General features: G+C 52.4%; 1 protein-coding gene across 1 annotated transcript in view; it reads left to right on the top strand.

Moving 5' to 3' along the window:
* LOC147123821 (apolipoprotein L6-like) overlaps nucleotides 1-25,855 on the top strand; it is a 97,467-nt gene that overhangs the window by 45,396 nt on the left and 26,216 nt on the right. Inside the window, exons 3-5 of the mRNA XM_085976256.1 lie at nucleotides 2,172-2,270; nucleotides 5,676-5,777; nucleotides 22,783-22,848. Of these exons, the coding sequence (XP_085832382.1) occupies nucleotides 2,172-2,270; nucleotides 5,676-5,777; nucleotides 22,783-22,848 (267 nt within the window). The remainder of the gene's footprint in view (nucleotides 1-2,171; nucleotides 2,271-5,675; nucleotides 5,778-22,782; nucleotides 22,849-25,855) is intronic.

Here is a 25,855-nt window from a genome sequence, read left to right as displayed (position 1 = left end):
GGCAAAGCTCCCTCTACACTGTCCCATCAAACACTCCCAGGGCAGGTACTGCACGGGTTAGATACAGAGTAAAGCTCCCTCTACACTGTCCCATCAAACAATCTCAGGGCAGGTACAGCACGGGTTAGATATGTCTTCGACAGTGCAATGAAGTGGCATGTACTCACCAATAACCTGCTCACTGATGCCCAGTTTGGGTTCCGCCAGGACCACTCGGCTCCAGACCTCATTACAGTCTTGGTCCAAACATGGACAAAAGAGTTGAATTCCAGAGATGAGGTGAGGGTTTCTGCCCTTAACATCAATGCAGCATTTGACCGAGTGTGGCATCAAGGAGCCCTAGTAAAACTGAAGTCAATGGGAATCGGGGGGAAAGCTCTCCACTGGCTGGAGTCATACCTAGTAGAAAGGAAAATGGCTGTGGTTGTTGGAGGCCAATCGTCACAGCCCCAGGACATCGCTGCAGGAGTTCCTCAGGGCAGTGTCCTAGGCCCAACCATCTTCAGCTGCTTCATCAATGACCCTCCCTCCAACATAAGGTCAGAAGTGGGGATATTCGCTGATGACTGCACAGTGTTCCATTCCATTCGTAACAGCTCAGATAATGAAGCAGTCCATGCCCGCATGCAGCAAGACCTGGACGACATTCAGGTTTGGGCTGATAAGTGGCAGGTAACATTCGCGCCACACAAGTGCCAGACAATGACTATCTCCAACAAGCAAGAGCAGGTCAGAGGCTCGGTTTCCTGTGGCGAGTGTCTCACCTCCTGACTCCCCAAAGTCTTTCCACCATCTACAAGTCACAAGGCAGGAGTGTGATGGAATACTCTCCACTTGCCTGGATGAGTGCAGCTCCAACAACACTCAAGAAGCTCGACACCATCCAAGACAAAGCAGCCTCCTTGATTGGCACCCCATCCACCCCCTTATACATTCACTCCCTCCACCACCGGCGCACCGTGGCTGCAGTGTTAACCATCTACAAGATGCACTGCAGCAACTCGCCAAGGCTTCTTCGGCAGCACCTCCCAAACCCGCGACCTCTACCACCGAGAAGGACAAGGGCAGCAGGCGCATGGGAACACCACCACCTCCAAGTTCCCCTCCAAGTCACACACCATCCTGACTTGGAAGTATATCGCCGATCCTTCATCGTCGCTGGGTCAAAATCCTGGAACTCCCTCCCTAACAGCACTGTGGGAGTACCTTCACCACACGGACTGTGGTGGTTCAAGAAGGCGGCTCACCACCACCTTCTTGAGGGCAACTAGGAATGGGCAATAAATGCCGGCCTTGCCGGCGACGCCCACATCCCATGAACGAATAAAAAATAACCCGAAGGCGAGCTTGAGGAACCGGAGGCTCTTCCTGCACACGTGGTTATCCAGGAGATGTGGAGTATCCGGGCGTTCCCACACGGCACAGGGTCTCAGCTGTCCCATCATTGTGCTTAAAATTGTATCTACTTGCATCATATGTATGTTTAATTTAATATGCCCTTACTCCCATTTGTTATTTAATTATTTACACAAAGCAGATTTTTATTTAATGCAATTCGGATCCCTTTAATGTTGGTATAGAATCATAGAATGGTTACAGCACAGAAGGAGGCCATTCGGCCCGTCGAGCCAGTGCCGGCTCTCTGCAAGAGCACTTCAGCTAGTCCCACTCCCCCGCCCTTTCCCCGTAGCCCTGCAAATGTTTTTCCTTCAGGTACTTATCCAGCTCCCTTTTGAAAACCACGATTGAGTCTGCCTCCACCACCCTTTCAGGCAGTGCATTCCAGATCCTAACCTGTGGTATCTTCTACTTAGTTCATTTTAATTTTATCCCCTTAGATCTAATTAATTACTCTGATTATTCGTTTATTTAGTTATTTACAGAACCATTTGGTTGAAAGCATTGAGCACCTCCTCCCTTTCTGCACTGAATTTCCACTCTCAGTAAATTCCTGTCATCACTCTGTTTCGCCCAATTCTCTTTACTGCAATTTTGATATAATTTTGATATAACGCCGGCGCTGGTGTTTTTATAGAAGGAGGATGGCTCCTGTTTGGCCAAGCTCGCTATTCACCGATAAAATGGCCTCTCGGAAGATTCAGCGCGGTCCGCTTGAGGGAGGCAGAAAGAAAATGTTCTTGTGTTAATGCCGAGTTGTGTTTCACACCCAGGGAGTTGGAGACCCATCCCTGCTCCCCGAAGACATGCCGCCTCCCAGCAGACTACTGACGCTCGCTCTCCAAGGGGAAGCCGGGACCTCGGAGCACACGGTGAGTCAGCGCTGCGGTATTTGCTCTGTCCTGACCGCGGCCTTTGAACAAAAACCCCCGTCCGCCCCGAGTTAAAATCCGGCCAGCAGTCGTGTGGGGAAGTTGCTGGACGCTATCAGCAGAGACAGACGACTCAGCATTTGTTCACGATCGAGCTGATCAAAGGGCATCAGCATGCATTTCAGGAGGAAAAAACAGAAAGACTTGCATTTCTATAGCGCCTTTCACAATCTCAGGACGTCCCAAAGCACTTCACAGCCAATGAAGTACTTTTTGAAGTGTGGTCACTGTTGTAATGTAGGAAATGCAGCAGCCAATTCGCGCACAGCAAGCTCCCACAAACATTAATGTGTTCATCTGTTTATAGTGATGTTGGTTGAGGGATAAATATTGGACCATGACACCAGGGAGAACTCCCCTGCTCCTCTTCAAATAGTGCCATGGATCTTTTACATCCACCCAAGAGAGCAGACGGGGCCTCGGTTTAATGTCTCATCCGAAAGACGACACCTCTAACAGTGTAGCACTCCCTCAGTACTGCCCCTCCGACAGTGCGGCGCTCCCTCAGTACTGCCCCTCCGACAGTGCGGCGCTCCCTCAGTACCGCCCCTCCGACAGTGCGGCGCTCCCTCAATACTGCCCCTCCGACAGTGCGGTGCTCCCTCAGTACTGCCCCGCCGACAGTGCGGCGCTCCCTCAGTACTGCCCCTCCGACAGTGCGGCGCTCCCTCAGTACTGCCCCTCCGACAGTGCGGCGCTCCCTCAGTACTGTCCCTCCGACAGTGCGGCGCTCCCTCAGCACTGCCCCTCCGACAGTGCGGCGCTCCCTCTGCAGTGCACTGGGAGTGTCAGCCTGGATAATGAGCTCAGGTCTCTGGAGTGGACTTGAACCCACAACCTTCTGACTCTGAGGCTAGGCTGCTGCCCACTGAGCCAGGGTTGACACTGGGTAGGTCTTGTCTGAGTATTCTAGTTACATTTTTTGAGAAGGTCACCAGCAGGTTGGATAGGGGGTATTTTCTATATGGACTTCCAGAAGGCATTTGATAAGGTTCCGCAGAAGAAATTATTACCAAAAATGAGACCACATGGAATTGGAGACTCGAGGAACAGCACCTCATCTTCCGATTAGGCACTTTACAGCCTTCCGGACTCAATATCGAGTTCAACAACTTCAGATCATAACCTTGGCCCCGATTTTATTTTTATATATTTTTTATTCACACTTGGTTTGTGCCTTTTCCTCTTTCTCTCTCCCACATGGCAGCTGTCTCTCACTCTGTCAGCGCATTTCACACTTCATCTAGAGCCATCCTTTGTCTCTTTACCTGTCCTATTACCATCTCGTCTCGCCTTGAATATCTCTTCATGTCTCCTCACCCCTCCCTGACCTCCCCTTTGTTCTTTCATCCCCTCCCCCATTTCCCAGCCCCCAAACTTGCTTTTTCATCCGTTTCATTTCCTGCTTTTTTCTCAGTTCTGACGAAGGGTTTCGACCTGAAACGTTGACTCGGTTTCTCTCTCCACGGATGTTGCCTGGCCTGCTGAGTTTTTCCAGCGTTTTCTGTTGTTATTTTGGAATTGGAGACTACCTTGTAACATGGGTCGGGTTGGAGACAGTGAGTAGGGATAAAGGGAACATTCTCTGATTGGCGGGATGTGACAAGTGGTGTTCCCTGGGGATCTGTACTGGGGATACATCGGCAGAAGGAAGATTCTGCTGAATTTTTCCTCATTAGGGTTAAGGGAGATTATTTTGCTGAAATCGTCGGCAGCAGGGGCAGGTGGGGGGAGGATTACTGGATTGTAAATTACATAAATCCCCGGTTTCACGACTCTTACCCAAGAGGCCACTGGTTCAGACTCCCGCTGGTTCAGTCAGCGGCTGGTCTGTAACATTTCGACGAGCCCCATTGTAATCGAAAGCAAAATACTGCGGATGCTGGAAATCTGAAATACAGACAGAAAATGCTGGAAACACTCAGCGGGTCAGGCAGCGTCTGCGGAGAGAGAAACAGAATCAACGTTTCAGCTCGATCACCCTTCGTCAGAGCTGCTCGGAGATGTTCGAGATTAACAGGTTTTAAACAAGTACAGAGCCGGGGAAAAGAACAAAAAGGGAAGGTCTGTGATAGGGTGGAGGGCCGGAGTGATTAAATGGCAAAAGGGAGGATGGTACAAGGCAAAAGGTATGAGATCATGAGTTAAGTGTAGAAACAAGAGGTGGGCCCAGAGGAGGTGCAAATGATTATCCTCAGAATAGCAGATGAAGGAAGCATGGGAACTTTGACAATGAGGAGAATGCTCCCTGGCCCGGGAATGCGATTGTAATCAGTTGGTCACGTAATCTTTTCAGATACTGGTATAATGGCCCAGAAATTCGGGTCCCAACGCATGAGTACGCACGGGGTACTCACGCGTAGGCCCAACGAAAGTGCCGGTTTCGTGCATGCACTGCGCATGCGCGGGAAACCGACACTTCCGTTCCCCTGAAAGAAGGGGTTGAGAGGTGGAACGCGTGCGCCGGAGAGGCAGCGCGTGTGCAACGAACTAATGTTTTTTTCCAGGTTTCTCCGGGAGGGTAAGTCTCCAGCAGTTACACTTTAAAAAGCAGTCGCAAGGCCTGCTTTTCACAAGGTAAGTGGTGAATTAATTAAAATTAAAACTTTTTTTCCACAGGTTTATTATTTTAAAATACTTTAAAGAAAGGTAAGTTTATTTTTAGCCCCGTTAGAAAATAAAATTAATTTTTTCAAAAATTTAAATTATTGTTTAAAATAGTTACTTCATGTAATTTATAGTTATTTAAAAAATTTGATGTTTAAAAAAAAAAATTATTTGAAGATTTAGTGATGTTTTGGGGCTTATAGTATTTATAGGTTTGACAGCTCTACCTGTCAAATCTATGAATACAGATTCCCTGCTACCATTGGCTCTCCATGGCCCACGTGATCCCAGGGGACGCATCGAACTAACTGCGCCCCTGGGATACGCAAGCACTGCACGCCGGCAGTTGGAGGAGGCCCAGGATCGGAATCCCACGCGGGCCCACAGCTCAACGGCCGGCGCGCTAGGTAAGTGCAGGTCGGGGGCTTACACCCGCGGGAAGCCCCCAACCCGAATTTCTGGGCCAATATCTTTAGAGTATTGAGACCACTATTCAATTCAATTCAAATCGCTTTATTGGCATGACAAGGTACATGTTATGTTGCAAAAGCATCGAAAAACATTCATGGTTGTACACAAAAATACAGATCTATCCATACAGTGTATAAACAGATATATCCCTGAGTGTATAAATATACATTCATATAATTTGTATGTACTCTTTTCTTATATTTAACCCTTTTAATGTGTGATACATTGTATGAACTGTAGAGCTGATACAATGACGTTCTCTGATAGGCATTCCAGTCGTTGGTCGTGATACGCTAAAAGAAAAGACTCACATTTCTCCAGCGCCTTTCACAGCCTCGGGACGTCCAAAAGCGCTTCACAGCCAAAGAGGTACTTTTTTGAAGTGTGGTCGCTGTTGTAATTTAGGGAAACACGGCAGCCAATTTGCGCACAGCAAGCTCCCACAAACAGCAATGAGATAATGACCAGATCATCTGTTTCAGTGATGTTGATTGAGGGATAAATATTGGGCCAGGAAAGAAGAGAGGGCAGAGAGAGAGAGAGAGAGAAAAAATTGGAGACAATCCCTAGTCTTACGCTTGGCCTGAAATGCTCATTCAATATTTCTAACCCATGTTGGGTTTTCTTAAAAGGGCACTTTAAAAAAAAAAGAGATACAGGCAACAAACCACAGCTTTAAAAAGAATATCTACATTAAAAACATTTCTAACACTAATACAAAATTCAAACTTTCGTTGTTGTGAACAATCCACAGCAACAATGAACACTTCACTTGGTGGGGTTTGGGGGGAAATTAAACACAAAACAAGTGCTCGGAATTCGGCACCATCGCGATGCTGCAAGTCAACAGAACTCTGAAATGTATCCATCCCCCTCCGCTCTCCTCCGCTCCTGACGGTGTCGATTACACGCCGAGGTACGATATCCATCCCCCTCCGCTCTCCTCCCCTCCTGACGGTGTCGATTACGCGCCGAGGTACGATATCCATCCCCCCTCCGCTTTCCTCCGCTCCTGACGGTGTTGATTATGTACCGAGGTACGATATCCATCCCCCCTCCGCTCTCCTCTGCTCCTGACGGTGTCGATTACGTGCCGAGGTACGATATCCATCCCCCCTCCGCTCTCCTCCGCTCCTGACGGTGTCGATTACACGCCGAGGTACGATATCGATCCCCCCTCCGCTCTCCTCCGCTCCTGACGGTGTCGATTACACGCCGAGGTACGATATCCATCCCCCTCCGCTCTCCTCCCCTCCTGATGGTGTCAATTACACGCCGAGGTACGATATCCATCCCCCCTCCGCTCTCCTCCGCCCCTGACGGTGTCGATTACACGCCGAGGTACGATATCCATCCCCCCTCCGCTCTCCCCCGCTCCTGACGGTGTCGATTACACGCCGAGGTACGATATCCATCCCCCCTCCGCTCTCCTCCCCTCCTGACGGTGTCGATTACACGCCGAGGTACGATATCCATCCCCCCTCCGCTCTCCTCCGCTCCTGACAGTGTCGATTACGTGCCGAGGTACGATATCCATCCCCCCTCCGCTCTCCTCCGCCCCTGACGGTGTCGATTACACGCCGAGGTACGATATCCATCCCCCCTCCGCTCTCCTCCGCTCCTGACGGAGTTGATTACGCGCCGAGGTACGATATCCATCCCCCTCCGCTCTCCTCCGCTCCTGACGGTGTTGATTACACGCCGAGGTACGATATCCATCCCCCCTCCGCTCTCCTCCGCTCCTGACGGTGTCGATTACACGCCGAGGTACGATATCCATCCCCCTCCGCTCTCCTCCGCTTCTGACGGTATCGATTACACGCCGCGGTACGATATCCATCCCCCCTCCGCTCTCCTCCGCCCCTGACGGTGTCGATTACACGCCGAGGTACGATATCCATCCCCCCTCCGCTCTCCTCCGCCCCTGACGGTGTCGATTACGCGCCGAGGTACGATATCCATCCCCCTCCGCTCTCCTCCGCTCCTGACGGTGTTGATTACACGCCGAGGTACGATATCCATCCCCCCTCCGCTCTCCTCTGCTCCTGACGGTGTCGATTACACGCCGAGGTACGATATCCATCCCCCCTCCGCTCTCCTCCCCTCCTGACGGTGTCGATTACACGCCGAGGTACGATATCCATCCCCCTCCGCTCTCCTCCGCTTCTGACGGTATCGATTACACGCCGAGGTACGATATCCATCCCCCTCCGCTCTCCTCCGCTCCTGACGGTGTCGATTACGTGCCGAGGTACGATATCCATCCCCCCTCCGCTCTCCTCCGCTCCTGACGGTGTCGATTACACGCCGAGGTACGATATCCATCCCCCCTCCGCTCTCCTCCGCCCTTGACGGTGTCGATTACGTGCCGAGGTACGATATCCATCCCCCCTCCGCTCTCCTCCGCTCCTGACGGTGTCGATTACGCGCCAAGGTACGATATCCATCCCCCCTCCGCTCCTGACGGTGTTGATTACGTGCCGAGGTACGGTATCCATCCCCCCTCCGCTCCTGACGGTGTCGATTACACGCCGAGGTACGATATCCATCCCCCTCCGCTCTCCTCCGCTCCTGACGGTGTCGATTACACGCCGAGGTACGATATCCACCCCCCCTCCGCTCTCCTCCGCTCCTGACGGTGTCGATTACGCGCCGAGGTACGATATCCATCCCCCCTCCGCTCTCCTCCGCTCCTGACGGTGTCGATTGCACGCCGAGGTACGATATCCATCCCCCCTCCGCTCTCCTCCCCTCCTGACGGTGTCGATTACACGCCGAGGTACGATATCCATCCCCCCTCCGCTCCTGACGGTGTCGATTACACGCCGAGGTACGATATCCATCCCCCCTCCGCTCCTGACGGTGTCGATTACACGCCGAGGTACGATATCCATCCCCCTCCGCTCTCCTCCGCTCCTGACGGTGTCGATTACACGCCGAGGTACGATATCCATCCCCCCTCTGCTCTCCTCCGCTCCTGACGTGGTCGATTACACGCCGAGGTACGATATCCATCCCCCCTCCGCTCTCCTCCGCTCCTGACGGTGTCGATTGCACGCCGAGGTACGATATCCATCCCCCCTCCGCTCTCCTCCGCCCCTGACGGTGTCGATTACACGCCGAGGTACGATATCCATCCCCCCTCCGCTCTCCTCCGCTCCTGACGGTGTTGATTGCACGCCGAGGTACGATATCCATCCCCCTCCGCTCTCCTCTACTCCTGATGGTGTCGATTACGCGCCGAGGTACGATATCACAATTCACAATTCACAATTCAAATCCCTTTATTGGCATGATAAGGTACATCTTATGTTGCCAAAGCATCAAAATACATTTATGGTTGAACACATAAACGCGGTTCCATTCATACAGTGTATAAACAGGTATATCCCTGAGTTTATAAATATACATTCGCCTTGTTTATATATACTCTTGTCTTAGTTTACTGGTTGTCCCTCTGTTCATGGCAAGCTGTAACATAGTGTGCCGCCAGTGTTACACAGCTTCTCTCCTCTCCCAGTAGGAATGGGAGTTCTTGGTTGTCATTCAGATTTCTGAATTCAGGGCATATTTGTGAGAATTTTTGGTAGAAATTCTCCCTGATGCCCTGATATTTTCCACAGGCTGTGAGGAAGTGCATCTCTGTCTCAACTACTCCCTGACTGCAATGAGAGCATATCCTGTCTTCTCTTGGCAGCCTGGTCTGCCTGTGTCTGCCTTTTTCGATCGCTAGGCTATGTTCGCTAAGTCTGTACCTTGTCAAGGTTCTTCTCAGTTTGTTATCCTTTACCATGGTCAGGTAATCAGCTATGTTGTATTGTCTGTTTAGGGCCAAGTAGCAATTGAGTTTGCTTCGGGTTTTTGTTGTTTCTGCCCAATATGTCAGATATTTTTCCTTTTGCTTAGCGACGATTGTGTTGGGTCGAATACTTTGTGTTACCCTGTCACTGTCCTGGGACTGGTTATTGTTAGTACTGTTAGTAGTTACTTCACTGAGTCCCAGGACTAGTTGACTGAGGGTATTCTTCTTTATGGTCAGCTCTTGGCATTTCAGGGCGTCGTAGTTATTGCATTGGGGGTTGCTCATTTGTAGGTGATTCCAAAATTTGGAATCCCCCTCCGCTCTCCTCCACTCCTGACGGTGTCGATTACGCACCAAGGTACGATATCCATCCCCCCTCCGCTCTCCTCCGCTCCTGACGGTGTTGATTACACGCCGAGGTACGATATCCATCCCCCTCCGCTCTCCTCCGCTCCTGACGGTGTCGATTACACGCCGAGGTACGATATCCATCCCCCCTCCGCTCTCCTCTGCTCCTGACGGTGTCGATTACGTGCCGAGGTACGACATCCATCCCCCCTCCGCTCTCCTCCGCTCCTGACGGTGTCGATTATGCGCCGAGGTGTGATATCCATCCCCCCTCCGCTCTCCTCCCCTCCTGACGGTGTCGATTACACGCCGAGGTACGATATCCATCCCCCTCCGCTCTCCTCCGCTCCTGACGGTGTCGATTACGTGCCGAGGTACGATATCCATCCCCCCTCCGCTCTCCTCCGCTCCTGACGGTGTCGATTACGCGCCGAGGTACGATATCCATCCCCCCTCCGCTCTCCTCCACTCCTGACGGTGTCGATTACGTGCCGAGGTACGATATCCATCCCCCCTCCGCTCTCCTCCGCTCCTGACGGTGTCGATTCCGTGCCGAGGTACGATATCCATCCCCCCTCCGCTCTCCTCCCCTCCTGACGGTGTCGATTACACGCCGAGGTACGATATCCATCCCCCCTCCGCTCTCCTCCGCCCCTGATGGTGTCGATTACACGCCGAGGTACGATATCCATCCCCCCTCCGCTCTCCTCCGCTCCTGACGGTGTCGATTACGTGCCGAGGTACGATATCCATCCTCCTCCGCTCTCCTCCCCTCCTGATGGTGTCGATTACACGCCGAGGTACGATATCCATCCCCCCTCCGCTCTCCTCCGCTCCTGACGGTGTCGATTACACGGCGAGGTACGATATCCATCCCCCCTCCGCTCTCCTCCGCTCCTGACGGTGTCGATTACACGCCGAGGTACGATATCCATCCCCCTCCGCTCTCCTCCGCCCCTGACGGTGTCGATTACACGCCGAGGTACGATATCCATCCCCCCTCCGCTCTCCTCCGCTCCTGACGGTGTTGATTACGCGCCGAGGTACGATATCCATCCATCTCCGCTCTCCTCCGCTCCTGACGGTGTCGATTACGCGCCGAGGTACGATATCCATCCCCCCTCCGCTCTCCTCCCCTCCTGACGGTGTTGATTACACGCCGAGGTACGATACCCATCCCCCCTCCGCTCTCCTCCCCTCCTGACGGTGTCGATTACACGCCGAGGTACGATATCCATCCCCCCTCCGCTCTCCTCCCCTCCTGACGGTGTTGATTACACGCCGAGGTACGATATCCATCCCCCTCCGCTCTCCTCCCCTCCTGACGGTGTTGATTACACGCCGAGGTACGATATCCATCCCCCTCCGCTCTCCTCCGCTCCTGACGGTGTCGATTACACGCCGAGGTACGATATCCATCCCCCTCCGCCCTCCTCCGCTCCTGACGGTGTCGATTACACGCCGAGGTACGATATCCATCCCCCACCGCTCTCCTCCACTCCTGACGGTGTCGATTACGCGCCGAGGTACGATATCCATCCCCCCTCCGCTCCGCTCCGCTCCTGATGGTGTTGATTACTCGCTGAGGTACGATATCCATCCCCCCTCCGCTCTCCTCCGCTCCTGACGGTGTCGATTACACGCTGAGGTAGGATATCCATCCCCCCTCCGCTCTCCTCTGCTCCTGACGGTGTCGATTACTCGCCGAGGTACGATATCCATCCCCCTCCGCTCTCCTCCGCTCCTGACGGTGTTGATTACGCGCCGAGGTACGACATCCGTCCCCCCCCGCTCTCCTCCGCTCCTGACGGTGTTGATTACGCGCCGAGGTACGATATCCATCCCCCCTCCGCTCTCCTCCGCTCCTGACGGTGTCGATTACACGCCGAGGTACGATATCCATCCCCCCTCCGCTCTCCTCCGCTCCTGACGGTGTCGATTACGCGCCGAGGTACGATATCCATCCCCCTCCGCTCTCCTCCGCTCCTGACGGTGTCGATTACACGCTGAGGTACGATATCCATCCCCCTCCGCTCTCCTCCCCTCCTGACGGTGTCGATTACACGCCGAGGTACGATATCCATCCTCCTCCGCTCCTGACGGTGTCGATTACACGCCGAGGTACGATATCCATCCTCCTCCGCTCCTGACGGTGTCGATTACACGCCGAGGTACGATATCCATCCCCCCTCCGCTCTCCTCCGCTCCTGACGGTGTCGATTACGTGCCGAGGTACGATATCCATCCCCCCTCCGCTCTCCTCCCCTCCTGACGGTGTCGATTACACGCCGAGATACGATATCCATCCCCCCTCCGCTCTCCTCCCCTCCTGACAGTGTCGATTACACGCCGAGGTACGATATCCATCCTCCTCCGCTCCTGACGGTGTCGATTACACGCTGAGGTACGATATCCATCCCCCCTCCGCTCTCCTCCCCTCCTGACGGTGTCGATTACACGCCGAGGTACGATATCCATCCTCCTCCGCTCCTGACGGTGTCGATTACACGCTGAGGTACGATATCCATCCCCCCTCCGCTCTCCTCCGCTCCTGACGGTGTCGATTACACACCGAGGTACGATATCCATCCCCCCTCCGCTCTCCTCCCCTCCTGACGGTGTTGATTACACGCCGAGGTGCGATATCCATCCCCCTCCGCTCTCCTCCGCTCCTGACGGTGTCGATTACACGCCGAGGTACGATATCCATCCCCCCTCCGCTCTCCTCCGCTCCTGACGGTGTCGATTACGTGCCGAGGTACGATATCCATCCCCCCTCCGCTCTCCTCCGCTCCTGACGGTGTCGATTACACGCCGAGGTACGATATCCATCCCCCTCCGCTCTCCTCCCCTCCTGACGGTGTCGATTACACGCCGAGTTACGATATCCATCCCCCTCCGCTCTCCTCCGCTCCTGACGGTGTCGATTACACGCCGAGGTACGATATCCATCCCCCTCCGCTCTCCTCCGCTCCTGACGGTGTCGATTACGTGCCGAGGTACGATATCCATTCCCCCTCCGCTCTCCTCCCCTCCTGACGGTGTCGATTACACGCCGAGTTACGATATCCATCCCCCTCCGCTCTCCTCCGCTCCTGACGGTGTCGATTACACGCCGAGGTACGATATCCATCCCCCTCCGCTCTCCTCCCCTCCTGACGGTGTCGATTACACGCCGAGGTACGATATCCATCCTCCTCCGCTCTCCTCCCCTCCTGACGGTGTTGATTACACGCCGAGTTACGATATCCATCCCCCCTCCGCTCTCCTCCCCTCCTGACGGTGTCGATTACACGCCGAGGTACGATATCCATCCCCCCTCCGCTCTCCTCCGCTCCTGACGGTGTCGATTACACGCCGAGGTACGATATCCATCCCCCCTCCGCTCTCCTCCGCTCCTGACGGTGTCGATTACACGCCGAGGTACGATATCCATCCCCCCTCCGCTCCTGACGGTGTCGATTACACGCCGAGGTACGATATCCATCCCCCTCCGCTCTCCTCCGCTCCTGACGGTGTCGATTACACGCCGAGGTACGATATCCATCCCCCTCCGCTCTCCTCCCCTCCTGACGGTGTCGATTACACGCCGAGGTACGATATCCATCCCCCCTCCGCTCTCCTCCCCTCCTGACGGTGTCGATTACACGCCGAGGTACGATATCCATCCCCCTCCGCTCTCCTCCGCTCCTGACGGTGTCGATTACACGCCGAGGTACGATATCCATCCTCCTCCGCTCCTGACGGTGTCGATTACGCGCCGAGGTACGATATCCATCCCCCCTCCGCTCTCCTCCGCTCCTGACGGTGTCGATTACACGCCGAGGTACGATATCCATCCCCCCTCCGCTCTCCTCCGCTCCTGACGGTGTCGATTACACGCCGAGGTACGATATCCATCCCCCCTCCGCTCTCCTCCCCTCCTGACGGTGTCGATTACACGCCGAGGTACGATATCCATCCCCCCTCCGCTCTCCTCCGCTCCTGACGGTGTCGATTACATGCCGAGGTACGATATCCATCCCCCTCCGCTCTCCTCCGCTCCTGACGGTGTCGATTACACGCCGAGGTACGATATCCATCCCCCCTCCGCTCTCCTCCGCTCCTGACGGTGTCGATTACACGCCGAGGTACGATATCCATCCCCCCTCCGCTCTCCTCTGCTCCTGACAGTGTCGATTACTCGCCGAGGTACGATATCCATCCCCCCTCCGCTCTCCTCCGCTCCTGACGGTGTTGATTACGCGCCGAGGTACGATATCCATCCCCCCTCCGCTCTCCTCTGCTCCTGACGGCGTCGATTACACGCCGAGGTACGATATCCATGCCCCTCCGCTCTCCTCCCCTCCTGACGGTGTCGATTACGCGCCGAGGTACGATATCCATCCCCCTCCGCTCTCCTCCGCCCCTGACGGTGTCGATTACGCGCCGAGGTATGATATCCATCCCCCCTCCGCTCTCCTCCGCTCCTGACGGTGTCGATTACGCGCCGAGGTACGATATCCATCCCCCCTCCGCTCTCCTCTGCTCCTGACGGTGTCGATTACACGCCGAGGTACGATATCCATCCCCCCTCCGCTCTCCTCTGCTCCTGCCGGTGTCGATTACGTGCCGAGGTACGATATCCATCCCCCCTCCGCTCTCCTCCGCTCCTGACGGTGTCGATTATGCACCGAGGTACGATATCCATCCCCCCTCCGCTCTCCTCCGCTCCTGACGGTGTCGATTACGCGCTGAGGTACGATTCCAGCGGGAGGTGGTGGGTCACCCTCGGGTATTTCTCCCAAGCCCCCACTCTTCAGGCCCGAGTTGTGATCATCGATCTCGCGAAGCCTGCTGATGTTTGGGCGGATGTCACAACAGAGGCCGTCCATGGGCAATTTCCAGCAGATAAAGCTACTGGTTGTTGAAGAGGATTACTTACAACCGCCAGCGCCCCCGCCCCCCCCCCCCCCCCCGAGATATCTGCCCTCCTCCAATTCTGGCCTCTTGAGCATCCCTGATTATAATCCCTCCACCATTGGTGGCCGTGCCTTCAGCTGTCTGGGCCCTAAGCTCTGGAATTCCCTCCGCCTCTCTCTCCCCCTTTAACATGCTTCTTAAAACCAAGGACCAAGCTTTTGGTCACCTGCCCTAATATCCCCTTATGTGGCTCGCTGTCAAATTTTTTGTCTTATAAAGTGCAGCGCCTTTTTAAAAAATGTGTTCACAGGATGTAGGCATCGCTGGCTAGGCCAGTATTTATTGCCCATCCCTAGTTGCCTTTGAGTGACTTGCTGGGCCATTAAGAGTCAACCACATTGCTGTGGGTCTAGAGTCACATACAGGCCAGACCGGGTAAGGACATCATTAGTGAACCAGACGGGTTTTTACAACAATCTGATAGTTTCATGGTCACCGTTACTGATACAGGAAACTCTCTATTACCCGGCTCCTAAATAACCGGAAATCTCTCTTAACCGGCAAAATTCAGGAGTAGGTTCAGGTAGGTTTTACTTCATATTAGTGGCCGTGTAACCGGGGTTCCTAGATCTGTGGCCGTGTAACCGGGGTTCCTGGATCTGTGGCCGTGTAACCGGGGTTCCTGGATCTGTGGCCGTGTAACCAGGGTTCCTGCACCTGTGGCCGTGTAACCAGGGTTCCTGCACCTGTGGCCGTGTAACCAGGGCTCCTGCACCTGTGGCCGTGTAACCAGGGTTCCTGCACCTGTGGCCGTGTAACCAGGGTTCCTGGATCTGTGGCCGTGTAACCGGGGTTCCTGGATCTGTGGCCGTGTAACCAGGGTTCCTGGATCTGTGGCCGTGTAACCGGGGTTCCTGCACCTGTGGCCGTGTAACCGGGGTTCCTGCACCTGTGGCCGTGTAACCGGGGTTCCTGCACCTGTGGCCGTGTAACCGGGGTTCCTGCACCTGTGGCCGTGTAACCAGGGTTCCTGCACCTGTGGCCGTGTAACCAGGGTTCCTGGATCTGTGGCCGTGTAACCGGGGTTCCTGGATCTGTGGCCGTGTAACCGGGGTTCCTGGATCTGTGGCCGTGTAATCGGAGTTCCTGGATCTGTGGCCGTGTAATCGGGGTTCCTACACCTGTGGCCGTGTAACCGGGGTTCCTGGATCTGTGGCCGTGTAACCGGGGTTCCTGGATCTGTGGCCGTGTAACCGGGGTTCCTGGATCTGTGGACGTGTAACCGGGGTTCCTGCACCTGTGGACGTGTAACCGGGGTTCCTGGATCTGTGGCCGTGTAACCGGGGTTCCTGGATCTGTGGCCGTGTAACTGGGACTCCTGGGTCTGTGGCCGTGTAACCGGGACTCCTGGACCGGTGGCCGTGTAACCGGGGTTCCTGGATCTGTGGCCGTGTAACCAGGGTTCCTGGATCTGTGGCCGTGTAACCGGGGTTCCTGGATCTGTGGCCGTGTAACCGGGGCTCCTGGATATGTGGCCGTGTAACCGGGGTTCCTGGATCTGTGGCCGTGTAACCGGGGTTCCTGGATCTGTGGCCGTGTAACCGGGGTTCCTGGATCTGTGGCCGTGTAACCGGGGTTCCAGGATCTGTGGCCGTGTAACCGGGACTCCTGGACTGGTGGCCGTGTAACCGGGGTTCCTGCACCTGTGGCCGTGTAACTGGGGTTCCTGGATCTGTGGCCGTGCACGGGGCTCTCGTACTTTGGTAAGTATACCTCTCTGTAATCCGGACTTTTTGATCAACCGGCACCACGTCGGTCCCGGATAAAAAAGAGTTTCCTGTACTAGCTTTTCATTTAATTTAAATTCCCCAGCTGCCGTGGTGGGATTTAGAACTCGCCATCTAACTGGATCATTAGTCCAGGCCTTTAGATTACTAGTCCAGTAACATAACCACTACGCTACTGTACCCGTAGGCTGTTTTACAGTGTTAAAGGTGCTGTGTAACTATAACTTGTTGTATGGTCCCAGTCACTGGCCTGGGCTGATGCAGCAGGGCTGGGATTTGGAGCTCTGTGCCCTCCTGGTCTGTGTCGCTCAGTACCACACTGGGCGGTGTATTGAATCACTTGCGCCATCAGAAGAAATTGAGATTTAACACTAAACTGAAGTTGTACAAACATGAGAATCTTGATCCAGTACCATTGGGAGCCGCTGCCTTCAGCTGGTCGAGTGCGAAGACTGTCGACCATCTCAAGAGGTTGCCTGGTTAACACACCATTACATCGCAGCACAACAAACATCAAAATAATTATCAGAAAATCACTTCACACAACAAATGTTTTCTTTTGAACTCGCGACAAGGCTAAGTCACAGAGTGATTGTGCTGCTTGTTAAATAGGTGTGTAAAATAACATAAGCAATATAATTTTGAGGTGTTATATTTACATGAGCGGGCTGATTTTACGAATGGTCACTATTGGTTCCCCACCAGTAACACCACCACCTTAAACATTCACTCCCTCCACCACCGGCGCACCGTGGCTGCAGTGTGTACCATCTACAAGATGCACTGCAGCAACTCGCCAAGGCTTCTTCGGCAGCACCTCCCAAACCCGCGACCTCTTCCACCTAGAAGGACAAGGGCAGCAGGCGCACGGGAACACCACCAGCTCCAAGTTCCCTCCAAGTCACGCACCATCCTGACTTGGAAATATATCGGCCGATCCTTCATCGTCGCTGGGTCAAAATCCTGGAACTCCCTCCCTAACAGCACTGTGGGAGCACCTTCACCACACGGACTGCAGCGGTTCAAGAGGGCGGCTCACCACCACCTTCTCAAGGGCAACTAGGGATGGGCAATAAATGCCGGCCTTGACAGCGATGCCCAGATCCCATAAACGAATAAAAAAACCAGAGAGTCATTAAATCAGCCAGGTGTATTTATTTTAAAGCATTTAACGTTCTTTAAAAAAATACAAAATTGACTGCTTTCAGCATATTGTCAGTAACACAAAATCATAACCACATGTGCAAGAAGTGCCGTCAGCTGGAGGAGCTCGAGCTCCGGGTTTCTTTTTTTTAATTCATTGATGGGATGTGGGCGTCGCTGGCTAGGCCTGCATTTAGTGCCCATCCCTAATTGCCCTTGAGAAGGTGGTGGTGAGCCGCCTTCTTGAACCGCTGCAGTCCGTGTGGTGTAGGTACACCCACAATGCTGTTAGGAAGGGAGTTCCAGGATTTTGGCCCAGCGACAGTGAAGGAACGGCGATACAGGTCCAAGTCAGGATGGTGTGTGGCTTGGAGGGGAACTTGTAGGTGGTGACGTTCCCATGCGTCTGCTGCCCTTGTCCTTCTAAGTGAAGCCTTTCTTAACCAGAGAGCATTGTTAAGATCAGCAGTGCCGGGGGGGCAAGAGAGTTGGCACAGCGCCAGTCTCACCTTCCTCCAGGTGGCATGAGTGATCATTCTGGGTGACTTGGTGGCACCCACACATTGTTGGTGGGAGATGGGGGGAGATTCGGACACTGTTTAAAACACTGATGGGGTTTATCTCACCCACACATTGTTGGTGGGAGATGGGGGGAGATTCGGACACTGTTTAAAACACTGATGGGGTTTATCTCACCCACACATTGTTGGTGGGAGATGGGAAGAGATTCGGACACTGTTTAAAACACTGATGGGGTTTATCTCACCCAGACATTGTTGGTGACCGATGGGGGGAGATTCGGACACTGTTTAAAACACTGATGGGGTTTATCTCACCCACACATTGTTGGTGGGAGATGGGGGGAGATTCGGACACTGTTTAAAACACTGATGGGGTTTATCTCACCCACACATTGTTGGTGGGAGATGGGGGGAGATTCGGACACTGTTTAAAACACTGATGGGGTTTATCTCACCCACACATTGTTGGTGGGAGATGGGGGGAGATTCGGACACTGTTTAAAACACTGATGGGGTTTATCTCACCCACACATTGTTGGTGACCGATGGGAGGAGATTCGGACACTGTTTAAAACACTGATGGGGTTTATCTCACCCACACATTGTTGGTGGGAGATGGGAGGAGATTCGGACACTGTTTAAAACACTGATGGGGTTTATCTCACCCACACATTGTTGGTGGGAGATGGGGGGAGATTCGGACACTGTTTAAAACACTGATGGGGTTTATCTCACCCACACATTGTTGGTGGGAGATGGGAGGAGATTCGGACACTGTTTAAAACACTGATGGGGTTTATCTCACCCACACATTGTTGGTGGGAGATGGGGGGAGATTCGGACACTGTTTAAAACACTGATGGGGTTTATCTCACCCACACATTGTTGGTGGGAGATGGGGGGAGATTCGGACACTGTTTAAAACACTGATGGGGTTTATCTCACCCACACATTGTTGGTGGGAGATGGGGGGAGATTCGGACACTGTTTAAAACACTGATGGGGTTTATCTCACCCACACATTGTTGGTGACCGATGGGAGGAGATTCGGACACTGTTTAAAACACTGATGGGGTTTATCTCACCCACACATTGTTGGTGGGAGATGGGAGGAGATTCGGACACTGTTTAAAACACTGATGGGGTTTATCTCACCCACACATTGTTGGTGGGAGATGGGGGGAGATTCGGACACTGTTTAAAACACTGATGGGGTTTATCTCACCCACACATTGTTGGTGGGAGATGGGAGGAGATTCGGACACTGTTTAAAACACTGATGGGGTTTATCTCACCCACACATTGTTGGTGGGAGATGGGGGGAGATTCGGACACTGTTTAAAACACTGATGGGGTTTATCTCACCCACACATTGTTGGTGGGAGATGGGAGGAGATTCGGACACTGTTTAAAACACTGATGGGGTTTATCTCACCCACACATTGTTGGTGACCGATGGGGGGAGATTCGGACACTGTTTAAAACACTGATGGGGTTTATCTCACCCACACATTGTTGGTGGGAGATGGGGGGAGATTCGGACACTGTTTAAAACACTGATGGGGTTTATCTCACCCACACATTGTTGGTGGGAGATGGGGGGAGATTCGGACACTGTTTAAAACACTGATGGGGTTTATCTCACCCACACATTGTTGGTGACCGATGGGGGGAGATTCGGACACTGTTTAAAACACTGATGGGGTTTATCTCACCCACACATTGTTGGTGGGAGATGGGGGGAGATTCGGACACTGTTTAAAACACTGATGGGGTTTATCTCACCCACACATTGTTGGTGGGAGATGGGAGGAGATTCGGACACTGTTTAAAACACTGATGGGGTTTATCTCACCCACACATTGTTGGTGACCGATGGGAGGAGATTCGGACACTGTTTAAAACACTGATGGGGTTTATCTCACCCACACATTGTTGGTGACCGATGGGGGGAGATTCGGACACTGTTTAAAACACTGATGGGGTTTATCTCACCCAGACATTGTTGGTGGGAGATGGGGGGAGATTCGGACACTGTTTAAAACACTGATGGGGTTTATCTCACCCACACATTGTTGGTGGGAGATGGGAGGAGATTCGGACACTGTTTAAAACACTGATGGGGTTTATCTCACCCACACATTGTTGGTGGGAGATGGGGGGAGATTCGGACACTGTTTAAAACACTGATGGGGTTTATCTCACCCACACATTGTTGGTGACCGATGGGGGGAGATTCGGACACTGTTTAAAACACTGATGGGGTTTATCTCACCCACGCATTGTTGGTGGGAGATGGGGGGAGATTCGGACACTGTTTAAAACACTGATGGGGTTTATCTCACCCACACATTGTTGGTGGGAGATGGGGGGAGATTCGGACACTGTTTAAAACACTGATGGGGTTTATCTCACCCACACATTGTTGGTGACCGATGGGGGGAGATTCGGACACTGTTTAAAACACTGATGGGGTTTATCTCACCCACGCATTGTTGGTGGGAGATGGGGGGAGATTCGGACACTGTTTAAAACACTGATGGGGTTTATCTCACCCACACATTGTTGGTGGGAGATGGGGGGAGATTCGGACACTGTTTAAAACACTGATGGGGTTTATCTCACCCACACATTGTTGGTGGGAGATGGGAGGAGATTCGGACACTGTTTAAAACACTGATGGGGTTTATCTCACCCACACATTGTTGGTGACCGATGGGAGGAGATTCGGACACTGTTTAAAACACTGATGGGGTTTATCTCACCCACACATTGTTGGTGACCGATGGGGGGAGATTCGGACACTGTTTAAAACACTGATGGGGTTTATCTCACCCAGACATTGTTGGTGGGAGATGGGGGGAGATTCGGACACTGTTTAAAACACTGATGGGGTTTATCTCACCCACACATTGTTGGTGGGAGATGGGAGGAGATTCGGACACTGTTTAAAACACTGATGGGGTTTATCTCACCCACACATTGTTGGTGACCGATGGGGGGAGATTCGGACACTGTTTAAAACACTGATGGGGTTTATCGCACCCACACATTGTTGGTGACCGATGGGGGGAGATTCGGACACTGTTTAAAACACTGATGGGGTTTATCTCACCCACACATTGTTGGTGACCGATGGGAGGAGATTCGGACACTGTTTAAAACACTGATGGGGTTTATCTCACCCACACATTGTTGGTGACCGATGGGAGGAGATTCGGACACTGTTTAAAACACTGATGGGGTTTATCTCACCCACACATTGTTGGTGACCGATGGGGGGAGATTCGGACACTGTTTAAAACACTGATGGGGTTTATCTCACCCACACATTGTTGGTGACCGATGGGGGGAGATTCGGACACTGTTTAAAACACTGATGGGGTTTATCTCACCCACACATTGTTGGTGGGAGATGGGGGGAGATTCGGACACTGTTTAAAACACTGATGGGGTTTATCTCACCCACACATTGTTGGTGACCGATGGGGGGAGATTCGGACACTGTTTAAAACACTGATGGGGTTTATCTCACCCACACATTGTTGGTGGGAGATGGGAGGAGATTCGGACACTGTTTAAAACACTGATGGGGTTTATCTCACCCACACATTGTTGGTGGGAGATGGGAGGAGATTCGGACACTGTTTAAAACACTGATGGGGTTTATCTCACCCACACATTGTTGGTGGGAGATGGGGGGAGATTCGGACACTGTTTAAAACACTGATGGGGTTTATCTCACCCACACATTGTTGGTGACCGATGGGAGGAGATTCGGACACTGTTTAAAACACTGATGGGGTTTATCTCACCCACACATTGTTGGTGACCGATGGGGGGAGATTCGGACACTGTTTAAAACACTGATGGGGTTTATCTCACCCACACATTGTTGGTGACCGATGGGAGGAGATTCGGACACTGTTTAAAACACTGATGGGGTTTATCTCACCCACACATTGTTGGTGGGAGATGGGGGGAGATTCGGACACTGTTTAAAACACTGATGGGGTTTATCTCACCCACACATTGTTGGTGGGAGATGGGGGGAGATTCGGACACTGTTTAAAACACTGATGGGGTTTATCTCACCCACACACTGTTGGTGACCGATGGGGGGAGATTCGGACACTGTTTAAAACACTGATGGGGTTTATCTCACCCACACATTGTTGGTGGGAGATGGGGGGAGATTCGGACACTGTTTAAAACACTGATGGGGTTTATCTCACCCACACATTGTTGGTGGGAGATGGGGGGAGATTCGGACACTGTTTAAAACACTGATGGGGTTTATCTCACCCACACATTGTTGGTGGGAGATGGGGGGAGATTCGGACACTGTTTAAAACACTGATGGGGTTTATCTCACCCACACATTGTTGGTGACCGATGGGGGGAGATTCGGACACTGTTTAAAACACTGATGGGGTTTATCTCACCCACACATTGTTGGTGGGAGATGGGGGGAGATTCGGACACTGTTTAAAACACTGATGGGGTTTATCTCACCCACACATCGTTGGTGACTGATGGGAGGAGATTCGGACACTGTTTAAAACACTGATGGGGTTTATCTCACCCACACATTGTTGGTGGGAGATGGGGGGAGATTCGGACACTGTTTAAAACACTGATGGGGTTTATCTCACCCACACATTGTTGGTGGGAGATGGGGGGAGATTCGGACACTGTTTAAAACACTGATGGGGTTTATCTCACCCACACATTGTTGGTGACCGATGGGGGGAGATTCGGACACTGTTTAAAACACTGATGGGGTTTATCTCACCCACACATTGTTGGTGGGAGATGGGGGGAGATTCGGACACTGTTTAAAACACTGATGGGGTTTATCTCACCCACAGATTGGCAGAGCCCTGCTTGGCCCCGCCTCACGAGTGAGTTTGCCCCGCTGGAGGAACACACGGGAGGTAGGTGGACAATGGGCTTCTCTATAATCCCAACCAAGTGGACAGTTGAAACAAAGTAAATACAACGCTGAACTGTAGATTAAGAACAGTGGAATATAAGTGAGCAAATAGTGTAAAAGCACCAAATTACAAAGAGATATTAATAGATGAAGTGAATGGGAAAAACTGTGGATTTCAATATAGGCTTTATATATTTATTTCAGATTTCAATATAGGCTTTGGACTAAAAAAGTATAGATCAGAGTACTTTCTAAATGGTTAAAAGCTAGAAACAGTGGAGGTCCAAAGAGACTTGGGGGGTCCAGGTACATAGATCATTAAAATTTCATGAACAGGTACAGAAGCTAATCAAAAAAGCTAATGGAATGCTGGCCTATACATCTAGAGGACCAGAGTACAAGAGGTAGAACATAGGAACAGGAGGAGGCCATTTAGCTCCTCCAGCCTGTTCCACCATTCAATGGCTGATCTGCGACCTAACTCCATAAACCCGCCTTTGCCCCATGTCCCTTAATACCTTTGGTTAACAAAAATCTATCAATCTCAGATTTAGAATTAACAATTGATCTAGCGTCAATTACCATTTGTGGAAGAGAGTTCCAAACTTCGACCACCCTTTGTGTGCAGAAGAGTTTCCTGAAAGGCCTGGCTCTGATTTTTAGGCTATGTACCTTAGTCCTAGATTCCTCAACCAGCGGAAATAGTTTCTCTTTAACTACTCTATCAGTTCCCCTTAATATCCTGAAAACTTCCATCAGATCACCCCTTAACCTTCTAAATTCCAGGCAATACAACCACTGCTTATCTACCGCCATACCTTTGAATCTATTTTTCCAATCTACCTCAGCCAACTTGCATCTCATACCTATGTAATTGGCTTTAATTAAGTTTAAGTTTAAGACTCTAGTTTCAGACTTAGGCAAGTCACTCTCAAAATTAACGTGAAATTCTATCATATTATGATCACTCTGCCCCAGAGGATCCTTTACTATGAGATTGCTAATTAACCCTGTCTCATTACACAATACAAGATCTATAATAGCCTTTTCCCTGGTTGGTTCCAGACACATTGTTCTAGGAAACTGTCCCGAATGCATTCCGTGAACTTGTCCTCCAGACTACCTTTGCCAATTTGATTTGTCCAGTCTATATGAAGATTTAAGTCCCCCACGTTTATTGCATTACCTTTGTTGCAAGCTCCTACTATTTCTTGATTAATATTCTGTCCAACAGTATAGCTACTGTTAGAAGGCCTATATACAACTCCCACCAGTGTTTTCTGCCCCTTGTTATTCCTTATCTCCACCTATACTGATTCTACTTCCTGATCTTCCGAGCCGAGATCCTTTCTCGCTACTGTCCTTATGTCGTCCTTTATTATCAGGGCTACTCCCCCTCCTTTTCCATTCTGCCTGTCTTTTCGAAATGTCAAGTACCCTGGAACATTTAGTTCCCAACCTTGGCCACCTTGCAACCACGTCTCTGTAATGACTATTAGATCAAACCCATTTATCTCTATTTGTGCCATTAGTTCATCTATCTTGTTACGAATGCTTCGTGCATTCAGATAAAGAGCCGTAATTTACATTCTTTTACCATTATTCCCTGGTTTGACCTTATTCTCTGCTGCACTGCTACCATTAAACTCTATGGCCTAGAAATTCACTATGGCCCCGCCAGCTGGCTAGCGCCCAAAAGTTAGCGCTGAGCGCAGAGCCAGTTGCGACCGTCAGATATTCAGTTTCTGCGCCCCAAGTCGGAACTGGGCGCTATTCCAGGGTGTGCCCGCCCCGCTTGGGGCGCTGAAACTGAATTTCAGCGCTCTAGGTGCCGCTGCGACACCCGATGCGGTGCGGCAGGCTGCGGTACTGCAGGCCTCCTCCTTCTCTTAAGGTGGAGGTGCCTGCAACGGGGAGATCGCCGCTGGATTGTGCCGGCAAATGAGCCCGGCACCACGGAGAAGTGCCGGGCTCGCGGAAAGCAGCCGGCAATGCCGCGGGGGGGAGTGGTGGAGGAGGCCGGGGAAGGAGGTGCGGGCATGCGGCCGCCGAAAAAGCGGCCGGCCGCACCTCCACCTTTATGCGCCCCACTAAGGCTGCAGTAAGGCCCTGGTCTCCGGATGTTAGTAGCGGCCGCCACGGAGGAGGCGGCGGCAACTGAATATGGGCGTCGGGCCGGCATCGGGGCGGAAACGGGGCACTGCGCACACCGATGATGTCATCGGTGCCGGCGCAGCGCTACCGGCTACCGCCGCCATTACCGCCGAGCTCAATATCAGCGCAAACTCCTCTATTGGCGCAGAAGCCCTCTTTGGGCGGTAACTGGCCGCAAAGCTGGCAGCGCCTTACTGAATTTCTAGGCCACTCTGTTTATTTTTACCCAAATAGCTACATTGCTCTATTGCCTTGACCTTTCTCTTTAGATTTCTAAATTTCCCCTCACCTGACCCCTCCCCCCTTTTTTAGTTTAAAGCCCTGTCTACAGCCCTAGTTATTCGATTCGCCAGGACGCTGGTCCCAGCCCGGTTTAAGTGGAGCCCGTCCCGACGGAACAGCTCCCTCTTTCCCCAGTACTGGTGCCAGTGCCACATGAATTGAAACCCCTTTTTCCCACACCACTCTTTGAGCCACGCATTTAACTCTCTGATCTGCTTGACCCTATGCCAATTTGCACGTGGCTCAGGTAGTAATCCAGAGATTATTACCCTTGTGGTTCTGCTTATTAATTTAGACCCTAGCTCCTCAAACTCCCTCAGCAGAACCTCATTCTTAGTTCTACTTATGTCGTTGGTTCCTACATGGACCATGACAACTGGATCCTCCCCCTCCCAAGTTCTTCTCCAGCTGCGAGGAGATATCCTTAACCCTGGCACCGGGCAGGCAACACAGCCTTCGGGACTCTCTTTCGCGGCTGCAGAGAACAGTATCTATCCCCCTGACTATACCGTCCCCTACTACTACCACATTCCTTCCTTCTCCCCCCACTTGGATGGCCCCCTGAACCACGG

This window comes from Somniosus microcephalus, chromosome 2 (assembly GCF_052327205.1).
Source record: "Somniosus microcephalus isolate GS21.2 chromosome 2, FLI_Smic_1.0, whole genome shotgun sequence".
NCBI lineage: Eukaryota > Metazoa > Chordata > Chondrichthyes > Squaliformes > Somniosidae > Somniosus > Somniosus microcephalus.
Note: the sequence above shows the minus strand (reverse complement) of the source record. Positions and strands in the feature narration are given on the sequence as shown.